Source organism: Hydra viridissima, unplaced genomic scaffold (genome assembly GCF_058129835.1).
Source record: "Hydra viridissima isolate aposymbiotic clone 2 unplaced genomic scaffold, HvirCarnegie_v1 scaffold_14, whole genome shotgun sequence".
Classification (NCBI taxonomy): Eukaryota; Metazoa; Cnidaria; class Hydrozoa; order Anthoathecata; family Hydridae; genus Hydra; species Hydra viridissima.
Window position 1 is genome coordinate 7,672,859 of NW_028324313.1, and position 14,871 is coordinate 7,687,729.

At 29.4% G+C, this 14,871-nt stretch overlaps 1 protein-coding gene and 1 pseudogene across 3 annotated transcripts; both read left to right on the plus strand.

Moving 5' to 3' along the window:
- The first annotated feature begins 2,237 nt into the window (after positions 1-2,237).
- On the plus strand, positions 2,238-7,955 carry LOC145182190 (uncharacterized). Of its 3 annotated transcripts, XM_090071366.1 has the most exons (14): positions 2,260-2,328; positions 2,556-2,592; positions 2,700-2,711; positions 3,625-3,802; positions 4,097-4,498; positions 4,652-4,793; positions 4,887-4,931; positions 5,075-5,131; positions 5,220-5,303; positions 5,403-5,459; positions 5,569-6,615; positions 6,870-6,919; positions 7,003-7,454; positions 7,542-7,955. In XM_090071366.1, exons 4-14 carry the CDS (start codon positions 3,749-3,751, stop codon positions 7,702-7,704), a joined length of 2,553 nt encoding a protein of 850 aa, XP_089927492.1. In that variant the 5' UTR covers positions 2,260-2,328; positions 2,556-2,592; positions 2,700-2,711; positions 3,625-3,748; the 3' UTR covers positions 7,705-7,955. The 3 variants fall into 3 exon arrangements, with proteins under 3 accessions (XP_089927491.1, XP_089927490.1, XP_089927492.1); XM_090071365.1 differs by lacking the exon at positions 2,700-2,711 and having other exon boundaries at positions 2,238-2,328; XM_090071364.1 differs by lacking the exon at positions 2,700-2,711 and having other exon boundaries at positions 2,254-2,328; positions 3,423-3,802.
- A 4,053-nt stretch (positions 7,956-12,008) lies between these two features.
- Positions 12,009-14,373, plus strand: LOC149879116 (uncharacterized; annotated as a pseudogene).
- Positions 14,374-14,871: the final 498 nt, after the last annotated feature.

Sequence of the window (14,871 nt, forward strand, 5' to 3'; positions counted from 1 at the left end):
AAAATATACACAAGTTTTTTTTGATACACATTTTAGGTATAAATATTATTAAATCATATAACTTAAGCTTACGATATCAAAAGAAGTAAGCTAACAGATTTTATTTATAGCACAATCCTTTCCGGCTTTCTTCATGTTTGCTCCATCATCGCATACTACCATTGTGCGCACATTTGGTTCCAGGGTCTTTCAATCAATAAATCTATCTATATATTTACATCTATCTATCTATTTGTCATTTATCTATCTATCTATCTATCTGTCTATCTGTCTATCTGTCTATCTGTCTATCTGTCTATCTGTCTATCTGTCTATCTGTCTATCTGTCTATCTGTCTATCTGTCTATCTGTCTATCTGTCTATCTGTCTATCTGTCTATCTGTCTATCTGTCTATCTGTCTATCTGTCTATCTGTCTATCTGTCTATCTATCTATCTATCTATCTATCTATCTATCTATCTATCTATCTATCTATCTATCTATCTATCTTTCAATCAATCAATAAATCTATCTATTTATCTAACTATATTGTAAATAATTATATATATATATATATATATATATATATATATATATATATATATATATATATATATATATATATATATATATATATATATATATATACAGTGCTCGAAGTGAGGCGGGATGGGGCGGGATGCCATCCCGTTACCTTTTTAAATTTTGAAGACCATCCCACCTCTTTTTTTTATGCATATTTTGGGGTGGGATGCCATCCCGGTACATAATAAATTAATGGAAATTTTATTTTATTTTCCTCCTATAAATAAACTTGTAAAAACAATTTTAAAGAATTTAAATGAACTAAAGTCTCAGCTGTTATTTAAAAATTTGCGGTAGAAATTTCAAAAACTAAATCGATAATTATAAAACATTGTGTCTTTTCTTTTGTATTTTAAATAAAAAGTTACCAAGCAACAAAAAGCGACATTGGTTTTTTTTTTTCGATAAAGTATCATTAGAGTTTTTTTTGGTGAAATAAAATATAGTACACAGTAGATTTACTCAACATTAAATGTTATGATTTTAAAAAAATTTACTTATTTTAAATATGGGTAAATGGCTAGCAAGCGGAAGGAAAAGAAAGTTAAGCAGTGATAGTTCTAAAAGTAATTTGGAAAATGACACTGAAATAAATAAAGAAGTGACAGATTTTTCGAGTATTGAAAGTTGCCAATCCTTTCCTCAATGTGATGGTATTTTTTTTCAATTATTTAAAAATTGGTAAATACAAAAAAATAAGACTTGTTTAAAAATAAAATGTTTAAATATATCATTGTTTTTTGATTGCTTAATGACGTTTGATGTGAAACTCAACTCAATATTTTACGGTGACAGTCTCTTAAGAATATAACGGACCTCAAGTTGTTTTTTTAATATAGGTTTTTTACTATAGGGATACTCTAGGGATTTATAATTCCTTTATTTAATCTACACAAAATACGAAATCTATAATTTTAGGATAGGTGGGATGGTGATTAGAAAGTATTAAAAACCATCCCGCTACCTTTTTTTTCCCACTTCGAGCACTGTATATATATATATATATATATATATATATATATATATATATATATATATATATATATATATATATATATATATATATATATATATATATATATATATATATATATATATATATATATATATATATATATATATATACCAATGGTCCTAAATACAAATGATCCTAAATACCAATGGTCCTAAATACGAAAAACTGAACAGTTTTTAGTGTTTATTATATTTCCACTGTTTAATTTAAGCCTTTTCCAGATCTCAATTGAAGAACTCTTAAACATCTTCTGGAGCTTATTGTCTTCGCCAGCTCACTTTTCATTTAAGTTTTCTCTTAAAGCCTTCATACCCTCTCAATTGGTATGAGTGCAACCAAATCACTTTCCGTCAAACAGCAGGTTTCCACTGTCGATTTGACATAGTCTAAAAGAAATTCAAATAATTTTAGAAGTTTTAAAAGGGTATTGTGAAATTTTCAATGGTGAGTTTTAATTAGATTTTTTCACTCGTTTTAACTCTTAGAGAAGAAATTGGCTTTTATTTGCGAGATATAATAGGTTTATCTAGTTACTTCACGTTACGTCACTACAACTTAGTTGGATAATTAATACTATGCTATACCATAAGTCTGAAGTAAAGCTTTGAAGTAGCTTACATAACATTTTTATTGGCTAGAACATTGACGTCAGAAGACACTCATAATGGCTCATTTGTAAGTAAATTTTCACTAGCCGATTAAGAGTCTAACGTATCCCGGTTAAAAGTTGGTCACAAGTATGCTCACACGTATGAGTTTCTTTTTTAAATTAAAAATCAAGATTCTGATATGAAAAGTTGTTGAATTTGATTATAGATTTTTAAAATTTTCTTTTCTACTCAATCCTGTCCGTGTTAAATATAAGTTCTTTCTTTAAATCAAAAAACCTCTGCATAAGCTTTTGAATCTACATAAACTTTTTAACTATTTTCCTTTTCTGTTCTGTTAAAAATAACTTCACTTTCCTTATACTTAGATAAGCAAGTATAATTCCTGGTAATCGGATGACCGAGGTAAGCTTATTTTCTTTACATAAAGTTGTTATTATATCAATTGTGATTTTTGTGGCATTTTAGTTTGCTAATGAGTTTGACTTTTTTTTTATTGGGACAATATCTAGCCAAGAGTTTAGGTATGAAAATGAATTATCTTTTTTTTCACATTTGCTAGGCATGTATATTATACATTATTGCACAGTCTTTTTGTTCTGTTTGTGCAGTGGCACACCCTTTATAAATTTGTAAACAAAATCAATTTAACAGATACCTGTTATTTTTTTTACTTTATTAAAAGTTTACTTAAAGACTGCATATGTATACTAATATGGTACTGTTCTATATGTAAATTTTGAAAATCATGTAAAGTGGGGGAATATATATATATATGTATATACATTTATTGATATTTTTATAAAAACACCTAGTTTGTGAACATATATGTTTTGTTTTAGTGATCGAGATTTAAAAAGTATATATATATTTTTTGAGATTGTATAAATATGATATTTGTAGCAGAAAATTTAAAAAATTTGTGTCAATACTATGATATATGTTAAGGTGGTTGCAATATTTTTTAAAAGCCTTATTGAGAACCAACTGCATTCTAATGTGTATTTTTGTTATATATAAATTATAGAAAGGTGTAGAGTTATTTTTAAGCAGCTAGTTGTAAATTCCTATGAATCGCATTTTTTAAATCTTTTTTTTAAGTCTATGCTGATTATTTTATGTGGAAAAAAGTACCAATAAATAGTAATGAATCTTAAAAGTAGGTTTTGTTATATGTCTTTGAAAAATAGACATGTGTAAATGTAATTGGATATTTCTTTTTTAAAACTACTCAGCTATAGAGTATATGTATGTTTTTAAAAACTACATGATGATCTCATCTCAAAAAGCAGTGAGAATTTGAGATACGAGAGTTCAATATTTACGAGTAATCACACAAACCCAGGTTTGCGTTGAAGATCAAACATCGTGTTGATTAACTCACTCATGGCTTGGTTATGATCATTCAAATTAATAAACTCTGAAAATTCATTTCAGCTTAGATTTCAAGAGAGAGCTGTTTCTTTGGTATCAGTTTGATCAGAATTTTCACAACGATATTTCTATATTTCTCTCTCTTAACTATTTTACTCAAACAGTTGGATAATTTTACAAATAAACAATGGCACTAATTGGGGATGATTGTTATTTCTACTACACAAGTGGCTGTGTTAGGGTGAGGAATTTCTTTTAAAGTGGAAGTTTGTTTCATTGTTAAAATTAGGTATTGATAACTATAATACTGTTAAAGTTTTCTTTTTAATCCCACCTTGGTAGCAAACTGTTTTGATATATTTATGCATACTCCTGGTAAAAAATATTTTATCCTAAATACATGCATCTTAAGTATAAAACATGCATATCTAAATATAAAATTCCTATAATTCTAAGTTTTAAATATTTTTTTTTTTTAACTGCTACTATAAATTTTCATTATTCTATCTTACTTAATTAACTTAAATTGTCTCAGGGATCACAATGTGCTTTTCGTCATCAGCCAGCTGCAAAAAGTACAGAAGTTACATGTCCTGATTGGCTGAAAGGTGTCTGCTTTAAACCCACATGCTTGTTGCGCCATATGTTGCTTTCAAATACTAGAAACCAAGTACATTGCAAATGGGAAGCTATGCCTTCTGGTTGCTTAGATCCTGGTTGCACATATATTCATGTTAACAAAAAAGGTGTCACTCCTGGAACAACAGCAGTTGATATAAAAAGTTCATCTGCATCTACTGTTAAACAGCCTTTACTTTCGTCAACATTACCACTTGCTACATTAAAGTTCTCAAATGATATACCTGCATTACAAACTAATAATGCTATTTTACCTCCTACAAATCCCTTAAGGCAAATAATCCCTGCCATTGTAGTGGTAAATACTTTTTCAGCCTTTGAATTTAAAATTTTCTTCTAGTTTCTTACATTTCTGTTTAAGTATGAAATTCTGATCAAGTTTGTTTTTCTCTCAAATTTTGCTACTTTATTGCAATTTTTAAAATTTTTTAAATGTATTTATTTTATTTAGACACAAGCAAACATTGTTGAGCCATTACCTAGTCAAGTTTTAACTCCTTCAACTGTTCTTAATGTAGCACCACAGCTAATACCTATGCAACAACCCCTTATAATTAATGTACCTCGTCCACACTTGCATGCATCCATATTAGGTCAGTTTTTGACTATGAAAGTTTACAATTATTGATCATTCACTATTTGTTTTCCACTTTTAAAATGTAAAAGATTATTATGACTATGTTTAGGACCACCACCAATTTTGCCACCCACATCTGTGTTCCCTAAAAATGGTATTTTTTTGAGTTATTTGTTTAGTTTGATCAGAATTTAAAAACTTCTAATTCTTATAGACTTCTGTTTAAGATTTTTGTATGGTCTGAGAAATTTTTTAAAAGTTTCTTTGTATTTTTTCACTGTGAAAGATTTCTTATAGATTTTCAACAGCAAGTTCAAATGTTTAAAGATTTTTTAGCTCAGAAAAATAAAGCTGGTGAGTTTAAGATAATAATTATCTGCTCAGGGTTTTTTTTATGACTTTTTTTGCATCTGATATGAATATCTTAATTTGTGTTTTTAAGTTGAGGACAAAAGTTTTGAAAACAATGGAAAGAGAGAGAAATACAAAGAGAAATACACACGACATAAAAAAGAGAGAAGACATAGTAGGACTTTGTTAAATCAATTTTGATCTTTTTTTAAATTAAATAATTTAACTGTTTCGTAAAAGTTGAGTTCCCTCACATATTTCACCTTTTAAATAGGCCGGAAGTCTTCTAAAGAGTCAAAAAGAAAATTAAAGTTGAGTAAAGCTGATGAAGGTTTGTAACTATTTATCTCTGATGTTGTGGAGAACTTTTTTTTTTTTTTTTTTTTTTAAATTAAGGAATCTTTTATTGATAAGCTAAATTTATAATTTTCTTTGTTTAGAAATACTTTATGGTGACTACAAAGATATTCCATTAGAGAAAAATGAAAAAATAGAACAAAACGATGAAGCTATGCATAAAATTAATGTTAAAAGTTATGAAGAAATACTTAGAGAAAAGGTCTTAAGAAAAACTATGGAGAAGAGAAGGGATAAGTTTGAAGAGGATTTTAACGAATTAACTTCAGAAGAGAAGTCCAAGAAAAATAATGAACTCCAGGAAAATACACAGAAAGTTAAGAAATCTAAAAAAATAACTGTTTCTGGATTTAACATTAAAGATCGTAAATCTGAAGCTCTCAGTAAAGGTGATAGTGTTGAACTTAGTGTTGATGGATCAGCTACTCTTGAAGATTTATCAAATAGTTCACCAAGACCTGATAAAAAAGAAATTAAAAAGACTGCCACTGAAAATTCACACGATGAATCCATTGAAATATTTATTCCTGATGAAACTGCTGACATAAACATTTCCATAGATGAAAATGATGAACTTGTAAAAGAGTTAAATGAGGTAGCCCAGCAAAAAAAAAATTATTTAACTCAATCAAGCATAACTAATGTAATACATAAAAGTTCTGGGCACAAAGTAAAGAAAAATATAAAAATAACATCTCCAGTAAAAAATGTCTCTTTAGATAAAGCTAATTTAAGGATACCTGAAACTGCTGGAAATAAACGAAAAGTGGTTAAAATAGATTTGCATAAAGAAAAGTCTCAAGTTAAATTCTCAAACAATAAAGAAGAGGCTGTTCCTGTAAAATCTGATGTTAGGGTAAAATCTTTTGAAGAAATAATGCAGGAAAAACGTAAGCGCAAAGTTATGCCAAATGAAACAACAAGCAGAGTAAGTTCAGTAAAAAAACTATCAATGGATCCATTGCATGCTAAATCTGCAAAAGCAAAAACAGAACTAAGAAGAAGTGTTGTAGTGATGAATAATATTAATTCAGAATCAAAGAAGGAAACCAAAGACGTTATTAAAGCAAGAAGCACTTTGGGGTTGAGCAGTGTTTCTAGTGAAAAACTTAAATCAGAACAGACAAAAAGTAAGCTCTCTCTTGCGTTTTCAAATGTGCTTCTTTTAAGTTTAGAGAATATATAAAATTAGTACCTCAAATTTGCTATTTGCATTTTTAGTTTAAGGAAAACAATAAACACTTGTAATTAATAAATTTATATTATTGTTATTATTGTTGTTGTTGTTGTTGTTGTTGTTGTTGTTGTTGTTGTTGTGGTTGTGGTTGATATTTATTACTAATTTATTAAATAATATTTATTGCTCTTCTTGCTCTACTTTTAGATGCATCACTTTCAGAAGTTAAGGCAGTTTTGCCAAGAAAGATCATCACTGTAAGTATATAAAAATGACGTTTTGTTGTAGTTATTTTTTTTAGTAATGAGGATGTTTTTTTTATTCTTCTTTTTTATCAAAGATAGCAAAACCAGTTGTTAATAATGAAAGTAACGAAAAGAATTCCATCGGTATTCGCTCGTTTGACGATATAATGCGTGAGAAGCAGTTGCGAAAACAACAAGAGAAAAACATATCTAATAACAATCCAGATAAAAAACACCCTTTTATCAAGCGCCTTACTCCTCTCGTCAAAGAAAAGGCTGAATTTACTAAGCCATCTATTTCGTCTAGCGAACCCAAGATTAGTAGAGAAACAATATTAGAGAAAAAAGCTGTAAGTGATGGACTAGTTTTGAATAATTCTTTGACAGTTAATCAAGAAAATACTGTGAGTCTGAAGCCGTCTGAAAAAATAACTAACGGCGTCGGATTACATAAACATTTAAATTTATCCGACACTCAAAAAGAAAGTAGTAATGTTAAAACAAAGCCATACTTACCATCTCTAACGGAGCATATTAAAGAAACGTTGTAAGTTCAGTTTTTTTTTTGCTTGTCTGTTTTAAAGCGTATTTGTGTGGGTTGTGTAAATATTTTGATTTCTCCCTCCCCATTTAGAGAGGAAGCAAACCTAAAACACGACGATTACCTGCTTTCAGACGAGGAGTTTGAAAAGGAGATTAACGATTTATCTTCCGATGAAGGTGATAGTTGTATAAACGACGATATTGATGACGACGACCTAATAACAGAGTTAGCAGAAATGATTGATGGAAAGTAAAAAAGTTTCTTTTATCATTTGTGTTATCGGCAAAATTAATTTTAAATCGAATTCTGTATTTGATTTTATTAGGTTGCAATTTTATTGGTTTTTTTTTTTCTTTAAAATTTTTTCTGCTTCGTTCCTTTAATTTCTCAAAAAATTATTCAACTTGAAAAGATAATTAAAGAAAAGTTTAACAACAAGGAGATTGATTACATCAGCTTGTAAATATTGTAATATTTTAATACAAGATATATACATCTATGATATATCACCTGAATCCTATTTAGCTGAATTTCAGTTTTATTATTTGGAATTACAGTTTTTATTTTTTTTATCGTAAAAGTTATTACATAAACAACGGTTTTGCGACTATTTATAGTATTACTGATTCGATTCTGTAATGAAATAAAATAATGAAAGGGTTTGTCACATGATGATAAATGCTACTGGCCTACCCGCCGTGCATCCCGTAAGTTTTGAATGGAGGCAGAATAGATTTTTACGTATTCGGTCATAGCCGCCGAGAGAGACTTCGGCCCTGGGATAGTTTTCGTGTTCAATCATATACCAAGGACCGCTAGAAGCGTGCTCTTGCCATTGAAAATTAAAAATGAAAATTAAATCTTTTAAAAGTCAAAACTATTTAAATCTTTTTAAAAGTTAAAGTCAGGAAAAAGTGTACAAAAAATGTTTAACACTGTTTCATAATGGAGCTTTGCGAGCCTTTCGACTCGCAAACAAATTAATAACTTCAAAAATTAATTTTCATAGCCATTAATTTTCATGACAACTCATATGCTGTTTTTTTCCTTTTAGCATATTTTTTTTCTCCTGAAAACTGTTTATCTGTAAAGATATGCCCAACAATCTAAATTCATTTAAAATAGTATCCCAACTATCTCTTATTGTATTTAATTCAACAAGAAGATTTGACAAATTGGTTATTTCTACATCAATGTATAGTATTGCGAGCTTGTAAAACAGTACTTCTGTAATTTATAGATGCATGAACTTTTTGCCATATTTTTGCCAATACTAAGCATTCAAAAGATTCCATATATTTTTTTATTCCGTTAAGATCTGATAGAGTTTCCGACGTTAAGTTTTACTCCAAAACAGAGTCTTGCTACTTTGAGTTCATTATTTTTTTCAGCAAATGGCTTAACACATTCAATTCTTATACACCTTTATGATCCACTCATGTTGGATCCGTTATCATATACTTGTGCGCTATAGTCATTTATAGGAATATTATACCTTTATATTATAAATATTATACCTATATATTATACCTTTGTAGAGTTTCAAGAATTAAATTAGCAATATCTTCTCCAGTCTTCTTATTGCAGTCAACAGATGCAAAAAGTCTTTCCATCATTTTATTTCTTGCACTTAATGGGTTCTTATCAATATTTCTATTGTCGCAATAGTCATTGTTCTGTGTTTTTGAAGAAATTGTAATTACATAAAATACATGAAATTCGTAATTTAGATTTTTAAGTATTTTTATTTTGTATTTTTAATACTTTTTCCGTGAAATATTTTGTATTTGTAATTTAAATACTTTTTTTGACCAAGTATTTGAATTTGTACTTTTTTAAAAGGATTTTTTACAAAACTGATCTTTAAACCAGTTAAAATTTTAAAAAGAAAATTAACAAAAGAAAAGTTAACGACGTCGATTGAAAAAATTCGATTGAAAAAATTCGAATTTAAATTTTACAAAAAAGAAATGGAATAAAAAGAAGCATATTACGTTGAAAACTAACATATTTTTGGTCTTTAAGATTTTTTAGAAACGGTAAGTAAAATTTAATAAGTGATGAGTAAATAAGACTTTAAAATAAATTATTTGTACACACACGGGGCCCCGGGAATCTTTCCCATTCGATGATACACTTTGAACTTTATGTAAAATAAATGCCAGTTTTACTTGCATCAAAATGCTGTGTTCCTGGATGCAGAGGAAATTGACGTTAAAAATAAATTTCGAGTTAACAGATTTCCATCCAATAGCGATGAAAGAAATTGTTAGATAAATCTATTCCACCAAGTAATTTTAAAAATAAACCAGAGTCTTATCTGTAAAAGACATTCCCTTGAAAGTTCTTCCAAAACAGTTAAAAGATCAGTTGATGTTAATCCAATGATAACAAAAATTAGAATATTATGAACTGATTCAAAACATAATAAAAAAAAATGTTAGTAGAGTTGCTCAACTTATAGTGAATAAAGAGGAGCCACACATAACTGATAAAAGTATTACCACCTTTGATACACTGATCTCAAAATGTAACTGGATAGCGTATACGAAAAAATTTTTTGAAGCCAGTTTTGGCCTCCCAAGATGGCGGCGGAATTAAGGAATGGTGATATGAAAATTAAAAAACTGATGATAATCAAGTTTTATATCTTAAGCTCAAATATTGATAAATATATAATTTTCTATAAAAATCCAGTTTTTAGGTTTAACATAAGATTTTTTTCATAAAAATAACGGAATATTTACATAAATTTCAAATATAAATATTTTTTTATTTAACAAAACATATTCTTACAATAAGTTGCTCTATATTAACTTTCTGTTTTTCGTTTTTTAGAATAAGTATAATAAAATAAAAATTCTCAGTAAAACTAAGTACAAATTTTAATTTTAATTTGTTTAAATTTAGTTTGTTTAATAAAAGTAAAGAAAAAGTATTTGTTTGCTTGTGCAGAAATCTCAAGTTTCAAATAGTTGTGTAAATTTATGTACCTTTTAGTTCTTAACTACCCAATGCTGTGTGCTAGAAGGTTAATAACACAACAGCATGGTAGGCAGCTGATTTTATTTTTAAGATAAAATGTTTTTTAGGTATTAGTTCATCAGATAGGCACTAAAAAATTATAAATGCTGCATGAACTATTAGCTGAGCGCTGTGATTACACACAACTCAGATGTTCCTTCTAGAGTCATTATATACATACTATATATATATATATCATATCATATCATATCATACCATATCATATCATAAAAATATTTTTGATTGGTTTTTGAATAGGATAAGTTTTGTTATTTGCTTCCTAAGCTTTTTCCCAGCTATTTTGGCAGTTTGTTTTTTCCCAGGTGATAAAGATATATTTTTGCATAGTTTTTTGAAATAAGTTTAATCAGTGCAAATAAATGGTTACCAGTTATAGCTGAGTCAAACATATGAGAAGTTTGTTCATTAAATATTTTTGAGTAATCAACTGATCTCAAAACAGCACCAGAAATGGGATTTTGAATTCCTATTTTATTTGGAAGGTTGCCATTTATTGAGGCAAGCAACCTTTGGAAACATCTTTCAGTTTCTTCGCATATGATAGCAACACTTTTAGTTGGTTTAATTAAACCTCCTCTGTCTTTGAATTTTAAAAAACTGGTTTGTTCGAAATGATAAGAAAGTACTAATTCCAACATTTAATGCAGATAGTTTATTGTAAATCTACGTATCATAAATTTTTTGATAAGATACATAATGTTGATAATGTTTGATAACATACAAAATATATGTTATCAAAACATTCCCTTAATGATTTGTTTTGAATAACAAGTTAAAGACAATTGACTCAATCATTGAGAGCTGAAATATTACAAAGAATAATATATAAGTAAAATAACATATATTAAAAAATAATATTTTGTACTTAATATTTTTATTAAATACTATATCCATTAATTACATATATGTATTAAATGATCCTAGAAGGAAGCCCTTAGTTGTGTGTACTCACAGCACTCAGCTAATAGTTCATGCAGCATGTACATATCTGGTATCTTGCTACAAAAATTGAAAATATAAACTTTGTCAAAATTGTAAGTAGACACCACTGCCGCTTACCATACAGTCATGTTATCAACCTTCTAGCACACTGCATTGGGTAACTAAGAACTAAAAGGTAAATAGATTATGCATAAATAATATTTAATCGTAAAGTATATCGAGTATTTTGTACCTTAGTATCAAAATAATTACTTTAATTGTCTGATTTTTTTAGAAATCATTTCATTTCTTTAAAGTTATTAAAACTTTATTTCATAGTCTAGTTTTTCTTTCAAAAATCTATTTATTTTCTTTAATATTTCTGTAAAAAGTTTATAAAATGTACATAGATCACCGCTAAGAGCTCCGATCGCCGCCATCTTGGGAGGCCAATTTTGGCTTCAATTTTTTTTGAAAAAGGCAATTGAATACGCTATCCAGTTATATTTTGAGATCAGTGCTTTGATAGTATCATCTTAATGTTGGCGATGTTAAAAGCTATAAAAAGCTTTGTTGAGACACCAGTAGGGCATGGAAACCGGTAATGAGAAACCGGTTTTTACCGGTAATTTTTTTTCCCAAAAATTACCGTTACCGGTTTTTTCTATTACCGCGGTTTTAAAAATGATATTTTGTTAATTAAATAATTTGGTATTTTGCTTTCATTTTAATTTGACAACTCCTAAAAGACGCACCACAGTGAGAGAAAGCAGTTCTTTGGTGAAAAAGCAATAAACACGAAGGTGACCTTTGTTGCAGGAAACAATAATTCCGAGGTATGGAAGCACTTCTTACACAGCAAGGATCTGCAGCTGGCGAAGTGCAAAACTTGTAGCAAAGAAATCAAGTGCAAAGGTGGATCTACCAGTGGTATGAGATCTCATCTCAAATTAATGCATCATATCGAGGCCGATGCTATGAAGCAAGTATCAGCCAAAGTTGAACAAAAAGTTGGAAAAATTGATCACTTCTTCGTGACCCAAAAAGATTCCTTGGCAGTTGCCTTGTCCGAGTTAGTCGCCATTGATAGATTACCAATTCGAGTACTGGCAAAAAGTTAACGTTTAAGAGCGGCATTGGGAGCTCAAGGATACCACTTGCCAAAAGATGCAAAATCGATCAAAGCAATTATAATGAAGCAATGTCTTGAGGTTAAAGACATTTATAAAAAGCAGTTTGAAGAAATGAAGAAAAACAAAATTAGTTTTAGCATTACTCTTGATGAATACACATCATCTCGTAACAGAAGGTTTATTAATATCAATGTTCATGTCAAGAATCGGCATTGGAATTTGGGAATGGTAAGAATTTTTGGCTCAATGCCAGGGATAAAGCTGTGACCATTGTTAGAGAAAAGCTAAAAGAATTTGGAATTTGTCTGGACTCTGATATTGTGGCAGCTACAACTGATGGAGCTGCTGTAATGAAAAAATTCGGAAAAGCTATTTTACCAACCCATCAATTGCGCTTGGCACATATCACCCTTTTAGCAGTCTGTGATGTTTTATACAAAAGAACTCCGGTCCAAGAAGTCATTCCTGATCTCGATGAAGAAGAAGATTTTGCACTTGATGATATTTCCATCTCTGATGACAGCGATTACGAAGATGAAGAAGGTGTTGGATTACAGGTAAGTATTATATACAATTATTCCAAAGTATAAAGCATCTAAATAAGATTATTTTTATTAAAAAAATCTTCTTAATTACTGACACTTTCAGGTAGTAATTGAAGATGATCAACCCCCTAAAGTCCATGAAGATCTGAGACACATTATTTCAAAAGTAAGATGTTGTGTACGCCTGTTTCGAAAGCCCCTTGTCAAAAACGATGATATTCTTCAAAAGCACGTTCTAGCTGAGTTTAAAAAAGAATTATCACTTATACTTGACTCAAAAACTTTGTGGAACAGCTTGGTGGACATGATGTCTCAATTTTTTAAGCTAAAGAAGCCTATCAAGATGTCATTGATCGAAATTTCTAGTGAAAAAAGCTTCTCCGATGAAGAATTTAACACACTTGAAGAATTGATTGCAGCCCTAGAACCAGTAAAAGTGGGAACAGAATCTTTATGTAGACGAGATGCAACATTGATTTCAAGTGATCAGATTTTGAAGTTTATTTTCCTTAAATTGAGCATCCAGAATTCAACTTTCAGCAATGAGGTATTAGAAATGTTAGTCAAAAGAATAAAGGAAAGATGAAATCCTGATATAATAAATCTATTGATTTATTTAAACGATTCAGAGGCCTTGGACAAGCAAGGGCAAAGTACGGATGTCTTTGACACTCCACAAATGAAACGAAATGCCCTTGCAAATACTGCTGCCAAATTATTTTGTCGTCTGTTTGAGGAGAGCTACGAAGATGAAGATAAATCGGAAGAAGAATGTCAAGAAATACCCAATATTGATGAAGGACAATCTTCCTTGGCAGAACAATTGGAACAGTCTATCAAGGATGCTCTGAAGTGTCCCTCTAGTTCAAAGAGGATGAGAGTGGGCACCAGTTCCAAATCACTGTTGAAGGAAATGGCCGTTTTTGAGCTGACAAAAACTCGCACAAACAACTTAGAAATGCTGTATAATGCATTGATGGGTATACCAGTAACTAGTGTTGAAGCTGAACGTTCTTTCTCAGCCAGTGGTCTTTTTGTTACAAAACTCAGATCAAGCTTGAATGATAATACTCTTGATGCCTTATGTATTTTACGAGCTTATTTTCTGTTGAAAAAAGCTCAGCAATTAGCAGTAATTTCTGTATTGAATGCCTAACAACTGTGTTAAATGTTATATCAGTCAATCTATAGAATTTGAGTTTATTTAAACTGTTTAAACTCTTTTTTTGTGATATTTAACAGTAATATCTGAAAGTGGATGTACTGTTTTGAGCTTAATATGAGATTAACTTTATGTGATATAAATCTGTGTTAATTATAAGTCGGTTTGCTGCATTTCAAGCCTTTTTTAAACTTTAAATTACCGGTTTTACCGGTAATAAAAATGTCAAAAACCGGGGTTTTACCGTTACCGGTAATTATGAAAAACGGTAATAATTCCATGCCCTAGACACCAGGAAAGCCGACTTTTGACTTTGGCCAAGGGGGCGAACAGAAATGCTAGGAGGCAAAAACTTCATTCCTCCCTCCAACTAGCATCATTTATAGATGAACCATAACTTCAATAAGAATACAAGAGACTATTATCTATTTGAAATGCAACAAAAAGTTGAAAATATATGATAAAGTTACTTGGTAAGGTACACATATTTTTTCAAAATGTAACTGACAACAAATCGAAATTTTGAGGAACATAAAAAAGGACGTTCCTACATGAATAATTAAAAATGTGGTATTTTTTTTATTAACTTATGAACTAATAATTTTTATAGCAAA